The sequence below is a fragment of the Alexandromys fortis genome, unplaced genomic scaffold (assembly GCF_014885135.2).
Source record: "Alexandromys fortis isolate MF-2015 unplaced genomic scaffold, M_Fortis_MF-2015_v1.1 scaffold_170, whole genome shotgun sequence".
NCBI classification, from domain to species: domain Eukaryota; kingdom Metazoa; phylum Chordata; class Mammalia; order Rodentia; family Cricetidae; genus Alexandromys; species Alexandromys fortis.
This window is the reverse complement of record NW_026068084.1, coordinates 1,820,033-1,842,667: the sequence shown is the minus strand read 5'-3', so window position 1 is coordinate 1,842,667 and position 22,635 is coordinate 1,820,033. Positions and strand designations below refer to the sequence as shown.

The window sequence follows — 22,635 nt, the reverse complement described above, 5'->3', positions numbered from 1 at the left end:
ACAGATTTGCCATTCTTAGGAAGCCCCTGGAATATACTGTGGGCCACATAGGCCTCTGGGCTTGGATCACCCACAATACACCTACCATTTAAATGCAAAATTTCTTAGCAAAGCACTGTCCCTGAACCAGATTCTGAGAGAAAATTGAGGTGCAATTTGACAAGATAATGTTTAGAGCAACATCTGGCACAGGGTTTGGGAGGCAACTTTCCATAGAGTTGGGGAACTAGGCAAGAAGACAGGCCCTTTAGGAACCAGCCTTCCTTAGTGGTCAGGCTTTCTCTACTCTCTGGTCCCCTTTCCAAAGCACGATGTGTATTGCTCTGCCTGATAGGAAAAATTTCTCCTCTTGTTTTTGGAAATATGGAAGTTTAATGAGTTCCTCTTGAAAGGGTCTTATTAAATCGTCCAGGGGAGTCCTGTCCACACCAGTCCTTCTGCATTGTCAGATTCACTTATGTTGGTAAATGTACCATGCTTTCTCCAATTCCATGTGTTTGTGCTAATTGCTGTGGTATTTTCCCTTGAGTGAGATGGTTCTTGAATAATATGGTTCATCATTTAAGAATGTATACTACTCTTGCAGAGGACCCAAATTTAGTTTCTAGAACCCACTTCAGACAACTCAAAATTACCAGGAACTGCAGTTCCAGAGGATCTGTTGTCCTCTTCTGGCTTCTATGTGCACTGCACACACACACACACACACACACACACACACACACACACACACACACACAGAGGCACACAAGAATATATACATATTCATGATTATTTAAGGACACCTCCCCTCTAAATAATTGGCTCCTGCCTCACTTTTTCATGGAAGATGTTCTAGGTCCCTTAGCATCCAAACACTCACCTCCTGCTCCATTTGCCTCTCCACCTCTGCCACCATCTCCCACACAAGACTGTGATTGCATTACAAGGCAGAACTACTGTGTTAACATCTCCTTTGCATACCACAGAGGGACACGCAGGGAGCAGATGGTCTGGGTTATTGGACTATTTATGCTACTTATGCCATTCATTTTTTTCCAGACTTCTCTCCTTCATGATTATATGACATGTAATTTTTACCTTTCTGTAACACTCTTTATATAATGATATGTGATCTTTCCCTGAGAACCAAAGATAGATAGGCTGGTGTGGCTTTGTGGCTTCTCTTTGGTGGTTTATTTCTTGTGTACTTAAGAGTTGAGAATTGAGGAAACATTGGCCTGAATTTTAAACCAGGTAGAAAACAAATCCCACTGAGAAGACTTTACAGGCAATGTTCAGATCTACAAAGCAAATCTGCTTTTGGATTTATGGATTCTGGCATTCTTTTTTTCCCCCTTGAAACAGGTTTCTCTGTCCTGGAACTCATTATCTAGATCCAATTGGCCTCAAACTCAGAAAAAAATCTGCCTCTGCCTCCCTAGTGCTGGAATTAGGGGTGTGCACCACCAAGTCCAGCTGTTAGTGGTAGTTTTAAAAAGGTAATCATGTATCCAGTGTTTAGGGATTGGCTGGGGGTGTTTCTTAGTTCTTGGCATTTTATTCAATAAAGGAATCAAGATAAATTCAAGGTCTTACAGAAGTAGCAAAGAAAGTTTATTCAAAACAGTGGTAGTGCAGATGCTGTTATAAGTCACAGGCCCCAGGAGTGAGAGGACTCAGAGGCGTTGTGTTGTCACCTGGGACTTCTTTTGTGAGTTCTAACGGAAGGATGAGGTAGTTACTAAGGCTTGTGTTTGTGCTTCTGTATTCAGAGTAACGATTATTAAATTATTAGATATCTACTCTATGTCCCTTCCCATAAGCATCTGATTTTTCTTTTTCACAGAGGTTCTCATTATATAGCCATGGATTGGAACTCACTATGTAGAGCAGGGCAGCCTGGAACTCAGAGAGGTCTGCTGCCTCTGCCTCCCAGAATTAAAAGCATATGTCACAAACCCAGCACACTGGATGCTTACACTCATGTGAACACCAGTTATGCATAGGCATAAGATGGTAAATGAGGGATTCTCCACAGAAGTTCTCTTTGAAGACCAGTTTGTCTTATACCACATACACCAAAACCAGTTCGGGCGGTATCAGCCTCCTGTTCCTCACACCTAGACATAGCTGGAGCTGGAATCTGTGTTTGATGGATGGCTGATAGGGGAAGAAATGTATTCCAGTGTTTGGAGAAGCTGTGCATGCAGTGTGATAGAGATGGGGATCCAAGCTGGTGTCAGGTTGTTAATCAGGAGGGATATGTGTGCAGAGTACATGTGGGTGGAAATTGTAGTACAGGTGCCTTATTTTAAGTGTTGTGCATAACGCGAACTGAGCAGAGTTATTGTGAAATGCTAGCGAAAAAGAATAATTTCTCAACACTGCTTTCCCCAGCTCCCCTTCTGGCTCAGAGATGCAGGTGTGTACACTGGAGCTCTCCCCTTTTCTGTCCCAACTTTCTCCTTCCTCTGTGTTTCCTTTCTCCTAGTGCTTCCTTCCTTCCCTCCATTTTCTCCCTTTGTCTCTCCCCCTACTTCTATTTTTAGTTCCATTAGTTGGCTTAGTTCTTCCTCATTCTTTTTTTTTTTGTTTGGTTCAGTTTGGCTTGGTTGTTTATGTTTATACATTACAATATAATTACATACTTTTACCCCTTTGCTTTCTTATAAATGCCTAGCCTGTTTTCCTATTTTAAATTGTTACACAAAGACACACACACACAATGTATATACCTATGCATATAAATATAACCTACTCAGCCCATATAATATTACTTGCAGATAGATTTTTCAAGGCTTGCCATTTGGTTATCAGTAGCCAGCTGATACGCTCTCTCCCAGGGAAGACTCTTTCTCCCACTGTCAGGATTCCTTAGTTGCTTATAGTTCATATGGAACCACAAAAGATTCAAGGTAGCCAAAAGGATTCTGAGCAAAAATAAATAAATAAAATAAATCAATGCTGGAGGGTTTACCATTGCAGATCTCTACATATTTTACCGAGTCATAGTATTGAAAACAATATGGCACAACCACAAAAATAGACATGTGGACCATTGGGACAAAATCAAAAACCTAAAGACAGATACAGGTAACAGCTTTTGACCGAAATGTTAAAAACTAACTCTGAACGGATCAAAGACCTACCTGTGAAACCAGAAACTCTGAAGCTGCGGAAGAAAGCAAAGAAGTATCCTCCATGGTGCTGGCGTAGGGAAGGACTTCCTGACCAGCACTCTATCTGCCCAAGTATTCGGGCCAGCAATTGACAAGAGGGACCGGCCCCATAAAATAAAAACTTCTTCACAACCAAAGAAATCATCAGGGGAAGAGGAGGCCTACAGAATGATAAAGGAGAATCTTTGCTAGCCACACACCTGACAGAGAATTAAAATCCACATCGTGTAAAGAACACTCAAAACAACCGAACAAAACAAAAACAAAAAGCAAAATGATCCTTTCAAAACATAGGCTCAGGATTTAGACAGAGTTCTCAAAAGAAGAAAGAAAAATGGCTAAGAAATATCTCAGACATTGTTTATTATTCCTATCGATTAAGGAAATGCAAATCTAAACGGCACTGAGATTTCATCCAACCCCAGTCAGAATGGAGGGGACACAGGCACGCGGGCACCCTTACTCCCTGTTTGTGGGATTGCAAACGAGTGTAGCCACTATGGAAATCAATGTGGAGAATTCTCTCGAAACGCCGACAGTAAATCTTCCACACGAGGCAGCTGTACTGCTCCTTGGCCTGAGTCCAGAGGACTCGCCATGCTACTCCACATGGACTTGCTCGGCTAGGTAATGGAACCCGTAATATCCTTCAGCTGACAAACGGCTAACGAAGGAGGTACATATGCAGAAGGAGCACTGCCACAAGAGCCACCTGCAGTCCTAGCTCCACCCTTCAGGTGTGAGGATGGCACCCAGGGTCCCCGAGAAACTCCGCTTGGTTTGTATAAAGCTGTCTCCCTGTGTCACGCAGGCTGTCCTCTGGCTTTCTCCTTAGCCCAGGCTGATCTCAACCTTGTCTTTCTGCTGCCTCACTCTCCTGCGTTCTAGGACTACAGGCACCTGCCGCCACACTCTACACCCTTCCCACAGCTTCTGCGTGGAGAGCATTCAACATGCAAATGCTGTCCCTCTGAGCTTATTCCTTGATAGACTCCACCGGGTTCTACCGTCAAGTTTGTTGTTGGAGATGAGCAACTGGCGCTTCTCCAGAGAGAAGTAAATTCCCCCTGCACAGAAGCTGAGAGTCGACATCATTTGCTTAGGGTCAGAGTCTTCATAAAATCTTTCAAAAATATTTCTATCAAGCAGCAGCCAAGAAGTCTGTTGGTGTGAGGAGACCCTGACTCCGCCACATGTGGCTGAAATTGATTTTTGCAAATCGGACCTATCTCGGTTGCCTCTGGCAACAGTTGCTTAGTCTGTCTACGTAATCTTCTTCCTGACACTCAAACTCCGGTGAGTGCCACAACCCTGTCTCTTACGTCTCTAGTAAGCTTCACCGTCCTGTGTTCCTTTTCTACTTCTTATTGTAGATGTGTTAACAGAATAATAGGCAAGCGATAAGTTCTCTGTTCAGCTGGCAATTATCGCTGACAGGCAGTAGTCCAGGCTGCCTCAGGAAACAGAAAGATCACCATCCCCGAGACGGCTTCAGTCAGATGAGAATGTCTCTATTAGGGGTCACTGTGAACAGGGAGAGGAACTTGCAATGTCATGGCTGGTAGTGTGGATATGCACGCATGGCTTATTGGCTCGTTCCTGGTATCTTTTATTTTTGACATAATCTATGACAGTCAGGAAGTGAAAGCCGCGTGGAGCTCTCGTCTTTGGTTGATCACTTGGGTTAGCACATTTCTGTGCTCTGGCTGGCATTCCATGCCAAGCTGTAATTCAGCGAAGGAGAGCTCTGCTAGCTGGCATCCCAGCCACTAACTAATCAGCATGCAGCAGACAGAGGCCCCATCTGCAGGAGGGAAATGATATTGTGTCTTGAGGGTTGTTGAACGGCCTCTCACTTTTTCTTTAGGTGAATGAATTTTTAGCACATGCTCATGAAGGCTCGAGAATTATTAAAAATTAGTCAGTATTCACAAAATATGAAGACAGATCTTAAAATAGTTTTTTTCTGGGTAAGGAGAGAATTACAAATAGGAGTTCATTCATTTCCCTCTAGAAGACATATTAATACCTTACATCAATTTCTCAAATTGTTAAGTAATGGGAGATTGGGATACAAAGTGCCTCCAACATTCTGTAAGTGGAGGAATTTTCTCTGTGTGTGAATAGATAATAAATGAGGATACTAAGAGGGTAGGCTGTCCTTAACTACCAAAGTATTCAGTACACCACAATGCTGGTGTCTTCTTAGAATTTTTTAAATTATAAATTTGGGTCAACATGTACAAGTTGAGTTCAAATACCATAAACTAACATATTATTGTAGTCTTGTTTTGACTGAGGATGCTCCAACTACGGTCTGTGTGGGTAATAATGCCTGAGGCAACATTCAAGTTGCATGTCTTCAATTCTTGCCAATCTCTCTGAGGAAGCTATTACCCTCATTTACAGAAGCAGCAACTGAGGCAGAGAGGGTTTAGCCATTTGCTCCAGTCTTGGGAATCACAGCTATAAGGGAAGAGTCCTAAGCAGCTCTGTCAGGGGCAGATTCCATAGCTGTAAGAGAAGCAACCGGAATTAGAACCCACAACATCTGTGGCTTTCAACTCTTAGGTCTCACTGCCTCAAAAACGTTCTGTAAAAATGGTCCCCGGGAACCCTTCCTGACTTCCTAACCACCCCTAGGACAACCATGCTCAAATCTGTTAACAGATTTTCTCACTGTTCCCTTGGTGTCTAAAGCAGTACAATCCTTAATACGCCATCATAGTTCCAATTTTGACCATTTATAGATTGTTGCCCCACACAAGCTGATTTGGCTACTGGTTATTGCTTTGTGCTCTAGCTAGGTCAGTATTCTGTGTTCTCATCATTGTGCCTGTGTATGCGGTGGTCATGAACAGATTACAGGGTATGCAGTGTTGATTTTCTTGCACGCAAGGCTCTTTGTTCCCCTGAGCATTCATTAATCATCTCCTTGATTAATTTACTATGTACCTATCATAATTTATTCGTAAGCTCCCACCCGAGGAATAGACGCCCTGTGAGACATCGGCTGCTTCATCTGAAGCCCCCCGCCCCACTTTGATTGGTTTCTAGGTTCACTCCACGGCTCATGCCATGGGATGCCCGTTGCCTCTTCCTGTGGAAGGGGGCTCTGGGATTCAGCACTGTATCTCTCCTTTTACTCTTCTAGCTTGACAAAACACCCAATAAGAGGTGCGTGGTGGGATATTTTTGAGACTGACTCTTTAAAAATAATGTTGGCTGAATATTTATGGATTGCTTAGAAACCTGGAATCTAATGAGCAAAATGTAAATGTTTTTAAATTAATTTAACCTCCATTTAAGACTAGTGATTTAAAAAAATTATTTTATTCTTTAAATCAGCTTCTCTATGGGATTTATTTATTTATTTAAGATTTCTGCCTGCTCCCCACTACCGCCTCCCATTTCCCTCCGGGATTTTTAAGGCATTATTTTAAGTTAGGGTATGATATTTCAAAACCCCAGTGTACTTCCGGTTCCCCTTCCTTTGTGTTCTGTGGTGACTCAGTGTGCTGCTCAGTTTTAACCATCGGCTTGGCACAGCCTGGAATCACCTGGTAAGGGAGTTTCAGTTGATGCTTTTCTAGAGCAGGTTGGCCCATGGATATGGCTGTCATGGATTATCTTTATATTTAATTGATGTAGGAAAACTCAGGTCATTGTGGGCAGTACCATTTCTTAGGCAGCAATTTCAGTAGAGGAGAAGAAAGGGAGACCTACATGGGAGGAGGAAGCAAGCAAGGATGTGTTTGCTCTCTCCCCCTTGACTGTGATGTGATGTAACCAGCTGCCTTGACTTTCCTGAAATGATGGGCTGCAGCTTGGCGTTGTAACCCAGAGCAACCCTTGCTTCCGCTATACTGCTTTTTCTCAGGAGTTCTTTAAAGTCACAACAATGGATATGAAACCAGAACAAACTGGTTTCATTTCCCTTTATTCTGATGGCTACTCAGTGGGCTGTTTCGATTTGGCACTCGTAAACTTCGGATGTGCAAATATGTCTTGCTTTAAGACTTGGGAGAAGTCTGCAGTCTTTGACTTGAACATGTTTGCCTTCCACCCCCTTTACTAGTGCTCGTTATAGTGATGCTGAGTCTTGAGATTTTCTCATTAATTTTCGCACTTATGTGTGTTTCCATATGTGGACATCTCTCCTTGTGTCTTCCAGCGTCCTCCCCTCTTCCGTATCTCGGCACTGCTTCTTTCCTGCCCATCTTCGTTTCTCCGAGCAAACCACCTTGTTTCAGAACACACTCTTTCTGTTTCACGACTCTTCTGTCCTTCCCTCCTTCAGACATTAGTGAAAATGTGTGAAGTTGGTTCCTGTGCCTGCCTCCCATGAAATGTTCATCTGCTTTTCATTCTAGACGTTTCTCACCGGTGTTTCACCTTGGCTTTTCACTCATATTCAAGATCTGAGCAGCGAAACGATAACCACTAATCTCTGGGGTGGAGTATGACATGAACTTCGGCTGGGGCCCCTCTCTTGGGAAGCACCTGACTGTCAGGATTTTATATTTAGGGTTTTGTGGACCGGTGAAAATGCTCATTATACTTGGCCAGGCAGTGTTAGCCACATTCTAACATTCAATATGGCTTTCTTCTTTCCCTGGTAGTCAATACTGAGTCTGCATTCTGTTGTGTGTGGTGTTTCCTAGCACCTTCTTCTCCTTGACTGGTGGGGCCACAGTCCCCTGACAAGGCAGAATGCAGAAGAACTGACTGGACATCTAGTTCTTAAATAGACATTAGCCCCGCTGTCCTCCCTTGATCTGATAGTCCCTAGGTTTTCCTTCTGTGTTGTAAACCCAATTACTTCCTTTTCTTTCTGGGCTCTGCTTGGCATTTGGATTTCCATGTCTGAGACAGCAGGCATCACCTTTTTCTGCTTTCTAATTATCAAAACTTTTATCCTCTGTGGTCCTCATGACCTTTGCAAATATGCAAACTTAAACACCAGGAGAAAGAAAAGAAAATGCAGAGCCTCATTGGGTCTTTGAGGAGGGGTGAGTGCAAAAACATGCCTTTGAAGGACCCTTTATCTAGATGCTGGTTTGCAGACGCTTTTAGTTCTGTACGGTTATCAGCACGCTTTCTAAATGCTTGAAACTCTGCTGTGGCGATGCGTGTGCCTGTGAGTGTGACTCTTGCTCGCCATCTCACGGGGGAGCATGTGGTGACATCACCGCCCCATGGAAAGCTTCACAATGTGTGTGGGAGAACACAGACCAGGGTGAAGAGACCAAGGCCCAGTGTTCTGTGGAGTTATAAGAAATTATTAATCTCCTTAGTATCTTACTTCTGTTGCTGTCAAATGATAACAGCAGGGTCTGTGCAAAGATTGTGTTAATGTACAATGGAGAACATGGAGCACACTGGCTGTGTTTGTTTGGGGGGAAAAATAAAAGCAATATTATCAGGTTTTCTGGAACTTTGAATGTTTCTTTTTTTCTTTCTCTCTCTCTCTCTCTCTCTCTCTCTCTCTCTCTCTCTCTCTCTCTCTCTCTCTCTCTCTCTCTTTTTTTTGTTTCTGTGCATCTAAAATTTTCTGCCTTTATTAAGGTAAGCTTGCTGTCAAGTCACTGTGCTCCTTGAAGCTTCCCGTGTTGCTTACTCTTTCTAATGCATGCCTTCCTGTTAAAAGTCATAGCCCTTAAAACCCTTCGATTTGATTTCTGAATTCTTCCGTGCTGCCCTCAGGGTGTCATAGCGGTCATAGGTTTGTCTTTGAAGACTCTCTGATTTCTGACCCCAATTACTTTCCCAGTTTGTCCGTCCCTATTTGCCCACATAAATGCAGCCAACCAGGAACACTTGGTGTACCCCGCAGGCCTTTTAATTTTGATTCCATTTCTGAAAGTCCCTCTCTCCATCCGTATTTCTCTGCTGCTAGTCATTCTTCATAGTTGGTCTGAAGACCCTCTCTTACCTTCCTTTCCAGGACATAAATCAGACATGCTGGAACCACAAAGCACCGCATCTGTAGTAACATTTATTCATAATGTGTGTGTGTGTGCGTGTGTGACTCCACTCACATCTGTTCACACACATATATATGTATATATATATAAATGTGAGTAGATATGTGATACTAAATTTTATATATAGAATTTATGTGTTATATATAAACATTATATATTTATTTATTAAATACATGTATTTATATTATATATAATATGTAAGTATATATTTATATATAATATCTTATAAAATTTGTATATATTATATATAAAAAGTCTAGCCTACCTGTCTAGGTCTTCAAACTCTTTGAAAGTCTGTGTATTTGTATTCTCTTCATAGCAAGCACCGTTACTATGATGTTAAGAGATCTGCATGCCTATCACTCCATCATGTGTGTATCCTCTTTTGTTTCTTGCTTCTCTACTTACTGGAATGCAGAACCTAAACGAGGCCCTGCAGGTTGAAGAAGACACAGTGTAAGAGCAGGGAGATGGCTCAGTCAAGGAAGTACTTGCAGTGCTCGTGTGAGGACCTGCATTCAGATCTCTGCCCCCCACGTAAATAGATAGCTATGGCGGTACATTTCTGTAAGTTCAGTGCTGGGGAGCTCGAGAGAGACAGGAGGACCCCTGGTGCTTGCTGGATTGTCCATTGCTTGAACGATGAGGTTTGAGTTTACTGAGAGAGTTTTTCTTTAGACTCCAAAATCAGGTGGAGGATTCGGAAGGTACCTTCCATGCCACACAAGGGTAAAGATTGGGGTTCATATCCCTAGTACCCATGTACATATTATGTGGGTGTGGCAGCTCGGCTGTAATCGCAGTGATCTTGAAGTAAGTCAGACCCTTGGGGCAAACTGGCTGGCAAGACTTGCCATATTGATGAGCTTGAGTTAATTGAGAAAGCCTACCTTAGCGAATGAGGTACGGTGGGGAGTGATTGCGAGAGGCTCACAGCATCGGTCTCAGGCCTCCACATGCACATACACACATGTGTGCATGTGCCTGATTATACAAGTGTCATACACACGAGAATGTATGTACACATGATACACACCACACACACATCCACATGTAAAAAAAACCCAAATGAATAAAATATAAGGTGGAGAATTATCAAGGAAGACAAGTAGACCAAGGCCACTGCCTCCGCATGCACGTACATACAGAGACACGGATGTCAGATGCGGCAGGCTGCTGGGCTCTGGAACCCACATTGTTAACCAGTAATTTTCTTCTTTGTTGAGGTTGCCACTGAGCCCCTGGTTGTTCTTATTGATCATACTTTCCTCTTTACAGGATCGTGACAGTGTTGAGTGTCCTGCCCAAGGACATGGCACTTCCCTTAGAGAACAATGGCCTCTTCCTCATGTCCAGTATGGCAGTGTATTTCTTCTCTAGTCACCTTCCTCTAGGACTTTAAATACTGATAGTCCCTTCATTGTCATCATCTCTTTCTTATGCCGTTTTGTACATATCTTCTCAGGCAAGTACTTTTCGACCGCACTGGCATGACATTACTGCGTCACAATCAGTGATGACCCAACAACACTGCACTTATTCATAAGCTTTAATTTTTAAGTGTTTATGAATGGTTAATGCCTCACTTTTCCAACGAATCTGAATCACCCTGGAGTTATTCTCATAGCATACAACATTGCCTCATGTGGATCTCAGTACTATATCCTGGATCATTTGTGATGGAAGGTTGGCCATAATTCATTGGCTCAGACTTCCTAAAATGTCCATGATCTCATGTTATTTAGGTGTCATTGATGGTTGTTACAGTTCTGACAATGGTTGTGACAGCATACCAAAGATCTGTGCAGGCTCAAGCCAGACAAAATTCCAGCAGATAGGGGAAAGGCGGGCACAAATTCCCACCACTAGCTGAGAAACAGGAGGTAACCGATAGCTGCCAAGAGGGAAGAGTTATCTTCAGGGTGTGGTCACTGGTAGATCTTCGTTCCGTTGAAGAAGTAAACCATTCACAAGCACTTAAACATAAAGCTTATTCTGCCCATGTCTGTAGACTTGAAATTATACAGGCCAAAGAGACTGAGTGATTTTTTAAAACTGAGGACACAAATTTAGGTGGTGGAACTGAGAGGAGATGGGGGAGAGCGTGAAAAAAAATTTCAAAATACAATGAATGAAATTCTTGAAGATGTTAAAAATAGTTATAATAATTTGGAAAGACTGCAGTCCATGAACTGTGGATGTATATGTGTGTTTGGTTCCTTGCTTTTCTACATAGCTAATTAAGAACAGATGCTAACAAAGTGTGAATATTATCCTCACAGCACAGAAACTAGGGTGAGGCTACCCTTAAAGCTTCCAAACGGGGAGCAATACCATCATCCAAATGAGGGGTTCAGTCACTCATGCTCTGTGTACTAACAGGAAGACAACATGGAAAAAACTATTTCTGTATATTTTGATGCTGAGATTATAATTATTTTTCTTAGTCTATGTTACTGCATGCTGCTCTTCTAATATTACCTGGAGAGACGCAGATTGTATCTTTGATGTATAGTTCAGTATGGTATTAATATTAGAAAAGTTTCATGTACATTCTTTCCCTTAAAGGGACATGGTTTAAAACCGGTAGATAGATCATGGAATCTATCTACCGGTTTTAAACCATGTAAAAAGAAAGCAAAAAGGAAAATTTTGCTTTCTATAACTCTTTTCTATGAAACAGTTTAGAGAGAGTTTGCTCTGTTTGGTCAACTACTTTATGTGTGCACATATTTATGTATATGTGTATATGTATTGTGTAACTGAATGGGAATATCTCCTGTGAATATTATTTGTCATTTATTATAACCAAAACAAAGTTGGGATCCTCGGCTTTAGGTTATTGTTCGAACTCCTATGTAACTCTCTGATGCACTGATGACTCCTGAGGATAGATTATCACCCGTGAGCCCTCATCAGGGTCTGCAGACTCAGTTATTAAGCCACTTACTGGGGTTCATTGTGTGAATGTCTTCCAGACTTCAGAGATGTAGCATACTGAAACTGAACTCATTTGGATCCTCTGTCTTTACCCAATGGACCGCTCTTCCAGTGTGGCTCATTTCCATTGACTACACATCTGTAGTGAAAAGGCGAGCAGGCCTGCTTTTCATCCCATCTGGCTCCCGCACGGCTAGCTTAGCCCCAGAAATAACAGCACACAAACTGCATTCATTTAAATACTGCCTGGCCTGTTATCTGTAGCCTCTTATTGGCTAACTGCCACATCTTGATTAACCCATTACTAATAATCTGTGTAGCATCATGAGGTGGTGGCTTACCGGGAAATATTCTAGCCTACATCCATCTTGGGTCGAAGAATCATGGCGTCTGCCTCATTGCCTTCTTCCCAGCATTCTGTTCTGTCTACTCTGCCTACCTAATTTTCTGCCCTATTAAAAGGCCAAGGCAGTCTCTTTATTAACCAATGAAGCTAATACATAGACAGATGACCCTCCTACATCACACATCTTTCCTCCAGTCTGTTAAATATGTTCCGAATGATGTTCAGTTTCTGTAGCTCTAACCCAGTCCTCATACTGAGCTAAATATCCCTGGAAGGATTGTCCTTTGTATCTCTGTCTTCACCCTGCTCATAATGTCTGTCAGGGTCATCATTTTAGCCCAATGTCACTCACATTTCAGGATGGATCAACATTATTAAAGCATATTCTTCTGGGGCTCGGCTCCAGAGAAGTTCATTCCATAAGTATATAGATAGTTCCAAGGCATTGCATTTCTTACCCAATGATTTTCCTAGAATGTGTTGAAAAAGAAACCCCATTCTAACACCATACCAATGGATACACGCTATCATATATTTGTGCAAATCTATATCAGGTTTAAAATTGGAAGAAAACCCAAAAACAAACCATAAGTTATGAGTGGCAAAGGTTTGTCAATGTTCATTCATCAGCTACAAAGCCTGCATCATTTGCAGCAGGATTCCATCCAGGGGAAAGAAAATCTGAGGCTGTCTCATGGCTTGGGCATGAGAGGAACACCATTATCTCCCTTCCAATTCTGCTGTGACTCTAGAATTGTTGGAAAAATAAGGCCTAGTTAAAAACATTAAAATCTTGTATGCAACTGTCATGAAATCTCCAAACACAGCACTTCACAACTCTTCTCTTTTCCTGTTTTTCTGACTCATATTTTGATGGACCCTGAGCCTCAGGTTGGAGGAAGTTGATGTAGCTGTCCCGTCTACAGCTCTGCTGTGCTCAGCGGTACTTAGTCTCAGCATTTTAACCAGCCAAGAATCTCTGCCCTAATCATCATCTACTGCAGAAAGAGGCTTCTCTGACTGAGGTTGAGATCAGTGGCACAAATCTCTGGATACAAACAAATGTAAAAGACAGTTTGTTAAAACAACTGTTTAGCAGGACAATACTAGGTCTCCCCTAGAGCCTATGACTTTCTAAGACAGGCTTTTAAGGACAAGAGTCTCTTCTTTAAGGGATATGGCCACTGGTGTGTTGCTCCAGTGGACGGCCCTTCACCCATACATGTGTGGGAAGTGCTAATTAGAGTCAGTAAATTATTAATTTCTAAAAATTTATTCTCCCACATATTATATCCTGACCATAGTTTTCTCCTCCCCCCCCTCCTCCCAGTCCCTTCCTTGCTTCTATCCACTCCTCCTCAATTTCCCTTCATAAAAGAGCAGGCCTTCCAGGGATGTCAACCAAACATGGCATATCAAGTTGCAATGAGAGTAGGCACTTCCTCTCATATTAAGCATGGTCGAGGAAACTCACTAGGAAGGAAAAGGCTCCAAAAGTAGGCAACAAACAAACAAACAAACAAAAACAAAAAGTCAATGAAATGACTTCTAGTAAATAATCTGCTATACTTATAGACAGGAACCTAGCAGAATCATCATCAGAGAGGCTCCATCCAGTAACTGATGGAAACAGATGCAGAGACCCACAGCAGAATGTTAGATAGAGCTCTGGGATCCTGCAAGGTTTGTGGGCAGGGGGGTGGGCATTTGTAGGAGCTGGAGGGCTAAAAGACACCACAAGAAAACCCACAGAAATATCTTTCCTGGGTTCACAGGGGCTCGCAGAGATGACCAGCAATCAGGGAGCCTACATGGGTCTGAATTAGGCCCTCTGTATTTTTGTTATGGTTGTATAATTTGGTCTTCTTGTGGGACTCCTAAGAGTCCTCCTTGCCCACTATCCTCCTTGTAGTGATAGGAGCTGTGTCTGATGCTTTTGCCTGTGGTTGATTTTTTTTAAGGACGTGGAATTAGAAAGTTGTGGTAGGCTGTTCCGGCAGGAGCTGGATGAAGACTGAGGTCATAGAGATGATCAAAATACAATGTATCCATGTGTTAAATTTTCAAAATTAAAGAAAATATTTTAAAAATCATATTTGCAGAGCGTAGCACATATAATATGATGTATGAATTTATTGCCCAACTTCAAAATGTTTGTAGCTTTTAGCGTAGACATCCTATCTTTCCCTGTCTTGGTTTTGGATTAGAATAGAATGGAATAGAACAGAATGTAAGGGGGGGGAGAGAGAATTGTGACTCAGGAAAGAATCACTTGTTCAGAACTCCAGTGGATGTTATCTCTAAGAAAGAGCAAGAAGACAGCTGTGATAGCGAAGATGTTGGCCGCAGCCAGCTGCTCTGTGAAAGCAATTCTTTGTCCTGCTCTTCTTGACCATTCTAGGGCAGTTGTACCTGAGCTTCTGATCCCCTGGAGAAATGTCTGCTTATATCACACAGTGCCTCCCCCAGCTAAGTATGGTGGAAGGCACACAGTAACTATGATTCCTGGAGATGGCATTGGGCCTGAGCTTATGGTTCACATCAAGAGAATATTCAGATTAAATTGTGTGCCGGTGGACTTTGAGGAGGTGTGGATGACCTCCACATCTAACGCGAAGGAGGTTGACCAGGCTATTACGGCCATCCGTCGGAACCGTGTCGCTCTGAAGGGCAACATCGCAACTGATCACAGACTGCCTGTCAGTTACAAATCTCACAACACCAAGCTTCGTACCACCCTTGACCTCTATGCGAGTGTTGTCCATTTCAAGACTTTCCCTGGTGTGGAGACCCGGCACAAGGACATAGACATCATAGTTGTTCGAGAAAACACAGAGGGCGAGTACACGAACCTGGAACATGAGAGCGTGAAAGGCGTGATAGAGAGTCTAAAGATTGTGACAAGGACCAGGTCTCTGCGCATTGCTGAACACGCCTTTAATCTGGCGCAAAAGATGGGGCGCAAAAAGGTGACAGTTGTTCACAAAGCCAACATCATGAAACTGGGAGATGGGCTCTTTCTTCAGTGCTGCAAGGATGTGGCAGCTCACTACCCGCAGATAACCTTAGAGAGCATGATTATAGACAACACCACCATGCAGTTGGTATCCAAACCCCAACAGTTTGACGTCATGGTGATGCCCAATCTTTACGGCAACATTATCAACAGTATCTGCACAGGGCTGGTTGGAGGGTCAGGACTGGTACCTGGAGCCAATTATGGGGATGTATATGCAGTATTTGAGACGGGCTCAAAGGAAATACGTAAAGATTTAGCTCATAGAAACATTGCCAATCCTGTTGCCATGCTGCTAACCAGCTGTATCATGCTGGACTACCTCGATCTTCAATCCCATGCCACCAAGATCCGCTCTGCAGTCATGGCATCCTTAGAAAACAAAGCCATCTGCACACCAGACGTGGGAGGTCAAGGCACCACATCTGGAGTCATGGATTACATCATGGAATATATGAAATGTCATGGATGCTGTTATCCGAATTTTTTTCCATCCCAACCTTGATTCACCCCTCAGATACTCCAGTCAGCTCAACAAGGGTGCACTGTGAATCGACATTGGCTCCATGTCACTGAAAGGAAAAGGTGGTTCAGTACTGATCTTTCCATTAATTTTAAATGCAATAAAAATTGCTTATTCAAATTAGCAAAGCTTATTGCAATATGGGCAAGTTGAGGAAATTCCCTGAAAGTTTACTCCAAAGTCCCTATCTCTCTGGGATAAGACATGCTGAATAAATTAGAAGTCTTCATAAAGTTCTGGAGCTTTCTTAGAATCAAAAAATGATTTATCTCTCTATCTGAACCACTGAAATTCAGCAAGCCAATGTAAAGGGGATCCTGGGCTATAGAAGTCATTAATGAGTTGATCAGTGTAATAGTCTGCCTACTGTGTGCATTATAACTTTAATAATGAAACTGAACTAGTGCAGAAAGCTCCCACATCTACAGTGTCCTCTTTTATCTTGATGACATTGAAGATGTTTGTGTTAGGAGTCCCCTGTAGTATTTCAATGGTGTATGAGTTCCCTCCATGACCTTTTGGCTCTCCTAAAAAGGATATTCTTAAACATTTCAATTGTACTGAAATCCCCCCAGAATCACAGAGCCCACAGCTCTCTGCCACAGAAACAGAACTTAGGAATATGAGTCACACACTCAGTGATTCACAATTTCTTGTGGTGTATTTGCCAACTATGAAAGATTGCATGTAAAAATCAAAAGCCATGAACTCACTTAAATACTTGTCATTATTTTATTATATTTTACTTACAGTGCTTTGAATGTTGCCTTAGCTGGGACTAAGGCAAGCAATACCTGAAAGAAGTTCTTTCTCAAGTTGAAAATGTAAAAATGATTCTAAAAGCTGACAGTAATTTTCTCAGAAAGAATGACATGTGGCTAGAAATGAAATTGAGAACCGTAGAGCGATCTGCAGTGTCTTCCTATCTCACCTATCAGTCATGGATGCCCGCGTGCTTAGTGCCACACATTATAGTTCTTTATCTTGGACCATGAAAAGGTCTCAGAGATGCTGGCTCACTTATCCTAACGACCACATATCCACAGCCAGGCTAGTTGGATTAAGTTTGCATGAAAAGAAGTGATCAACACACTTCTCCTCCATAGAAGTAGTTCTTGAAGAATTGAGGGTCTAAATAGCTGGAGTAGTGTTGATTGGTAGTCCACCTCTTCTCACATGATCCAGACAGACACCAATGCCATTGTTTGGGGAAGAGAGCCAGGATGTATTCTGCTGTACTATGCCATGGTGGCGAAATGAACTAACCCACTCCCCACTTTTGACCCCCTTTTCTCAACACTAGAGGTATGTAGTGGTTAATACCAATTTTAAACATGGCAAGATTTAGAGCCATGTAGAAGACAAGGATTTGGACAATCTTGCGAACGACTATCTAGGCTGTTAGCCTCTGGGCATATTTATGATAACCTTCTCAATTCGGTAAATTGAGGCAGGAAGACCAATCCTAACTTCCAGACAAGTGAAAAAAAGAAAGTGAACCAAACACAGGCACTCACTGGTCTCTGCTTCCTGACTGCAGGTGCAATGAGCACCTACCTCAATCCCCAGCCATTAAGTCTTTGCATCATGATACACTTGAAATGTAGGCCAAAAGCAACTCTTGCCTCTTTAAGTGGCTTTAGTCAGGGTTTTCCACCATGGAGACAGAAATCAGGGAATCCTGGATCTTTATTCAAAGCACAAGCAGTTTAACTGCATATCATTGTCCAACTGTCAGCAAATATTTAAATCTCAGAGGATGATTATGATATGTTTGAGCTAAGTTTAGCCCCAGTTCATCTCTTGACACTCTCACAGACTCTGGACTAGATTCTGGAGGTGACAACCTGTCACCCTTTACTGTCATTCTCCATTTTCATTGTTAGAGTCTTCCATGTGAGTATCTCTAGGAAGCATGGGGTGAAGCTATTCTTCCTTGTGCCCTGTATCTTTATCATAAGAACTGGTACACAGAACATAAATAATTGCATTTCTTCAAATTAATGAATCAGTGACACAGGCTTAATACTTTTACACATTAAGTAAATAATAATGGTACATTTCTCATGGCATTGCAGAAAATACAAAAGATCACATTTTGATTGTTACGTAGCATCTAGTAGGTTTCCAAAATTTCCATTTCCATTATTGCTTATTACATGCTATGGAGAATGATGATCCTAAAGAAAACCAGGTTATTATATAAGGTATTGTGTATAGATTAGTATTCCATAACATACTTTTACCCAGGAGAGCAAACTATCTTCATTAAGTCCCCTGATTCTCTTATCTTTTGGAGGAAGAGACGCTTGTTGGTTCCCGGATGCTTGACAGCTCAGACCTGAAATAATCATACAGAAACTATATTATTTAAAACACAGCTTGGCCCCTTAGCTCTAGCTTCTTATTTAATAACATGTATATCCTAATTTAACCCATTTCTAGTAATCTGTGTATTGCCATGTGGCTGTGACCTGCCAGGTAATTTCTAGAATCTATGTCCAGCGGGTCTACATAGCTTCTCTCTGACTCTGCCTCCTTTCTCCCAGCATTCAGTTTAGTTTTTCCTGGTTATCTAAATTCTGCCCTATCAGGCCAAGCCAGTTTCTTTATTCATTAACCAGTAAAAGCAATACGTAGACAGAAGGATCTCCCACACCATTTCCCTTCTCTCTTTAAGCAAAAAGGAAGGCTTTAACTTTATCATAGTAAAATTACATATAACAAAACAGGTATCAAGTAAGAATTATAGTTATAATATTTATATCTACTTTATCTGTTGTCATAACTAAGGAAAACTATAACTATATTCTTCAATTCCATCAAAGATTCCACAAGGATATATTACCAAATAAACAGGAAGTGCATTGTAAATAACTTCCAAAACTCTAGAGTAACAGAGACATCTCACTGCCTGGACAGTCATCTAAAGTTCTTCTGTATTGTAGGGCATCCATATTCAGCCTGGCAGACTTTTCCATGAAGCAAGGAACTTCAAAGACAGTTCTACCTATCTTGGCATTTTGTCATTCACTTTTTTTCTGTGTCCTGCAGAACATCTAGCAGACTCTTTCATGAAGCAGGAACCCCAAAGAATGGTGTCACCTTTAGGCAAGTTCAGTAGTCATTTCTCTGTGGGTTCTGCATGTCCACTTTATCAAGCAGTCCAGGCAAGAGCAGTTTCTTGCCCAAATGGCTAACAAACTCCATAAGGATCCTCTTCAATGCCCATCATCCTCTTGAAGTAAATTGGTGCTGCCAGAAGCAGATGTGTCTCATTGTCATGAAAAGTACTAAGTTCTTAAAACATTTTAAATGCCATATTCTGAAGGTCTCTGAAAGATTTGAAGAATACCTAACTGAAATATATCTATATATGTCTAGAATACCAAACTAACATGACTAGAAGCTTGACTATTATAGATGATTATCTATTAACCTATATTTCTTAATATTTTAAAATGAGCTGCACAAACACAGAACCTTAATCAAGAGCAGAAATAGACATATAACAAAATTGACCTTAAATTTTAATCAATAAACCAAGAACCATATCAATGAAAATCTCTATAGCATATCCCCTTTAAATGTTAAGAAATATTTATAAATAATATTTGGGAATTTGGGCATAGTTCTCTAGACTACTTCCTGCTGGTTGGGAAAGTTGTTAATCAGGTCTTTCATGATGTATCCTGTGTGCTAGCTAGGTTCATCTCAATCACCAGGTGGGTAAATTAATTTTTTGGGGAGTGTTCAGGGCAACCTTTCAGGGAGTCTTGACCCATCAAACCATATTAGTCTAGAAGCAATTTACAGGTTCTCATCCTTTGTGGAAACAAAAGAAGAACCTCTTTTCCAAAGCAAAATATCCTTAGACCCAAATTCTGAAGTCAAGATGTGCCTTTATACTAAACATGCTGGTTTAGCTTAACAGTCCATACAATGAAATGTCTCTCTGTACTTAGCTCCTTCACAGTTAAAAAAATTCAAAGAAGACAAAATAATATAATAATCTAGACTCTCTGTATATATTACTTTTATGTGGCTTATTTATTTTTACTCTATTACTTTTTAAAATTTATTTTATTATCTTTACTTCTTTAATCTATGACTTTCTGTACTCTGTCTCTTTAAAGACTTTGTTTTGTTTTGTTTAAAACCATGTATTTTCTTTATGACTCTCTATACTCCTTTTCTTCTCTTTCCCAATGCTACATACATTTATCCAACACTGTGACTCATTTAGAGGTCTTTTATGTCTGAATTTGTCCTATTGTGTATCTGTAATTCTTTACTGTCCAAGAACACTTCTTAAAATGCTAAGTACTCCTTGAAAACGTAAGCTGCGGTGGCATTACTAGTGTATATACGGAACTTTCTGCTTGCCCCACCCAGTCCAGCATGTTGGAGCCGCTTGTGCCTCTGAGAATCACACACACTTCCCCACTTCCAGACACACAGCCAGTCCATGTTGCCATCAAGCAAGCCGAAGCACCCTACTCACAAACCCATCCAAATGGTCTCCCAAAGGAGGCCAGAGGTCATGCTGGCAGCACAACCCAGAAAGCCTGCATTTCAAATTGTCACTTTTTTTTTTTTGCTACTGCTGAGTCAGGAAAACCTCTCTTAAAGAAGCTGTGGTATGCTGCCAACAAACAGCAAGAAGCTGTGTTAAACTCTGTATTTTTGTGTCTAGAACTCCATTTCAAGCTTTCTCAGGTTTTTAAGTGGATTTTAGTTGGCCACCTGGGCATTTTATTTCTTTCTCTTTTTTGCATGTGTATGTCTGGTATATATTTGTGGGTATGCACGTTTCTGTACATGAATGGGTATCTGTGTGTATGAACATGCAAGTGTGTGCCTTGGGAACTTCCCAGGTATCTCTTACTTCCAAGTATTCTCCTTGAACTCATCTGTCTGTAGTTTACTTTTCTTCCTTCTGTTTTCTACAATATACCTGATGTGTTCTTGCTGAAACACAATCATGTTACAGCCTTACTCTAGACTCCCAGTTCAGTGACTTCCCTTTGTCCTTTAGGGAAAGCCAGCTGAGCAAGCACAACATGCTCTTGGCTGTAGGAGTGACTAAGGAACAGCAGAGTCAGAACCTCGGGCAGGGGCAGGCTCAGTTCTTTCTCACATGAAAATTTGAGGTATTTGGGTCTTTTCATAATATGGCATGTGGTTTCTAAACTGAAAGACTGGGGCTATAGATTTCTTAGAGTTTAGCTTTGTGTCTTAAGACTACTTCTTCCATATACTGTTGATCAGAATAGCAGTTGGAGATAATGGACCAAACTGTTGAACTATAAGAAAGCCTCTGACTAAATGCTTTGTCTTATAATAGTTGCCTTGGTCATGGCGTCTCTTCACAGCAATAGAATAGTGACTAAGACAATGTCATTATGTAATTAGTTTTTTTTGTGGTAACCACCTCACAGTATACCTGTGCATTAAAACATTGAGATATGGATACATACATAATACACCTTAAGTATATACATCTTAAATGGTCAATTTTATCTGGAAAAAAAAGAAAAAGAAGACTACAAAATACAAACACTGAGATTTTTTAAAAAAGCTTTAATAACAGTTCCATGTTGGTCGCATTGTAGAGTTCAACCATGAAGCTATTATGCAAAATGGGGAAACAAGTACTAAGATGATGGGATTGGGTTCTTATGATGCCACAAGAAAAAGAATCAAACATAGATTAAAGGGTCACTCACCTCCAGAAACTAAGAAAGACAGATAATGATAGATTCTTGTGAACTTCAAAGAATTTGGAAAATGGCTGTGGGTTGGGGGGACACTGAGGATCTTCATGTGAAAAAATGAATTAGAATTATTTGGTTTGTATTAAAGTAGAAACAATATTTCTAAATAAGTCTATTATCTACTCACAGTCTGTTAATATTATCAGTACATCTATGTCCAATTCAGCCTATAAGTGAAATGTACCCACATCGCTGTCCATCTGATGTGTTATTTAAGTTACTCAACTTTGTGCAGACCCCTTTACATCCTTCAAATGTTGCCACTGGGGCCAGTGAGATGGCTTGGTGGGTAAAGGTGCTTGCCATGAAGCCTGATGACCTGAGTTTGACTCCAGGGACCCAGTGGTAGAAAGGGAGAACTGACTCCTGCAAATTGTCCTCTGAAGTGCATATACATGCCTTGGCCCAGATAACCCCACATGTATTACTGTCCCCCTAACATAAATTAATGTAAAAAAATGTTATCACCGATCCCAAGGAAATCACTTTGCATGAATCTGAAGTTGTTCTTTTAAATGTGTACAGTGTCTTTTAAGCACAGCTTTCTTCAGGGAAGTGAGAGAGGAGATTTGGAAGTTATTGTGAAGAAAACTGCAGCAGCGAAGTAAGAAGTAGAGATTTCTGGATACTCTTATGGAAAGAAATACAGAAGAGGTTCAAAAGAAGTTATATTTAGCTCCTCACGGCTCTCTCCAGGGGACATCTGTGGTACTTCATCTGGGTTTGATCTTTCAAAGTCATGAAAGGTTTAGTTTCTTGAACAGGTGTACAGTGTACTCAAAAGCCAACTTCATGCCAAGCTTCCAAAGGAGATGTTGCAAAGCCTGGTTTATAAATAACTTGTTTTCTCCAGGCCAAGCAATGTCTCTAGGATTGATCCTTTGC

The 22,635-nt window shown here is 41.4% G+C and overlaps 2 protein-coding genes across 2 annotated transcripts in view; both read left to right on the top strand.

The window, feature by feature from the left end:
• The window catches only part of Nell1 (neural EGFL like 1), an 824,157-nt gene that overhangs the window by 539,745 nt on the left and 261,777 nt on the right, over positions 1–22,635 (top strand). The gene's annotated exons all lie outside the window — the stretch shown is intronic.
• On the top strand, positions 14,771–15,955 carry LOC126488549 (probable isocitrate dehydrogenase [NAD] gamma 2, mitochondrial). The gene has a single exon (XM_050122091.1). The coding sequence runs from the start codon at positions 14,771–14,773 to the stop codon at positions 15,953–15,955; it is 1,185 nt and encodes a 394-aa protein (XP_049978048.1).

What these genes read in the sequence shown, in the direction of transcription:
- LOC126488549 (XM_050122091.1), top strand. Translation starts at nt 14,771, where the DNA reads ATGTTGGCCGCAGCCAGCTGCTCTGTGAAAGCAATTCTTTGTCCTGCT.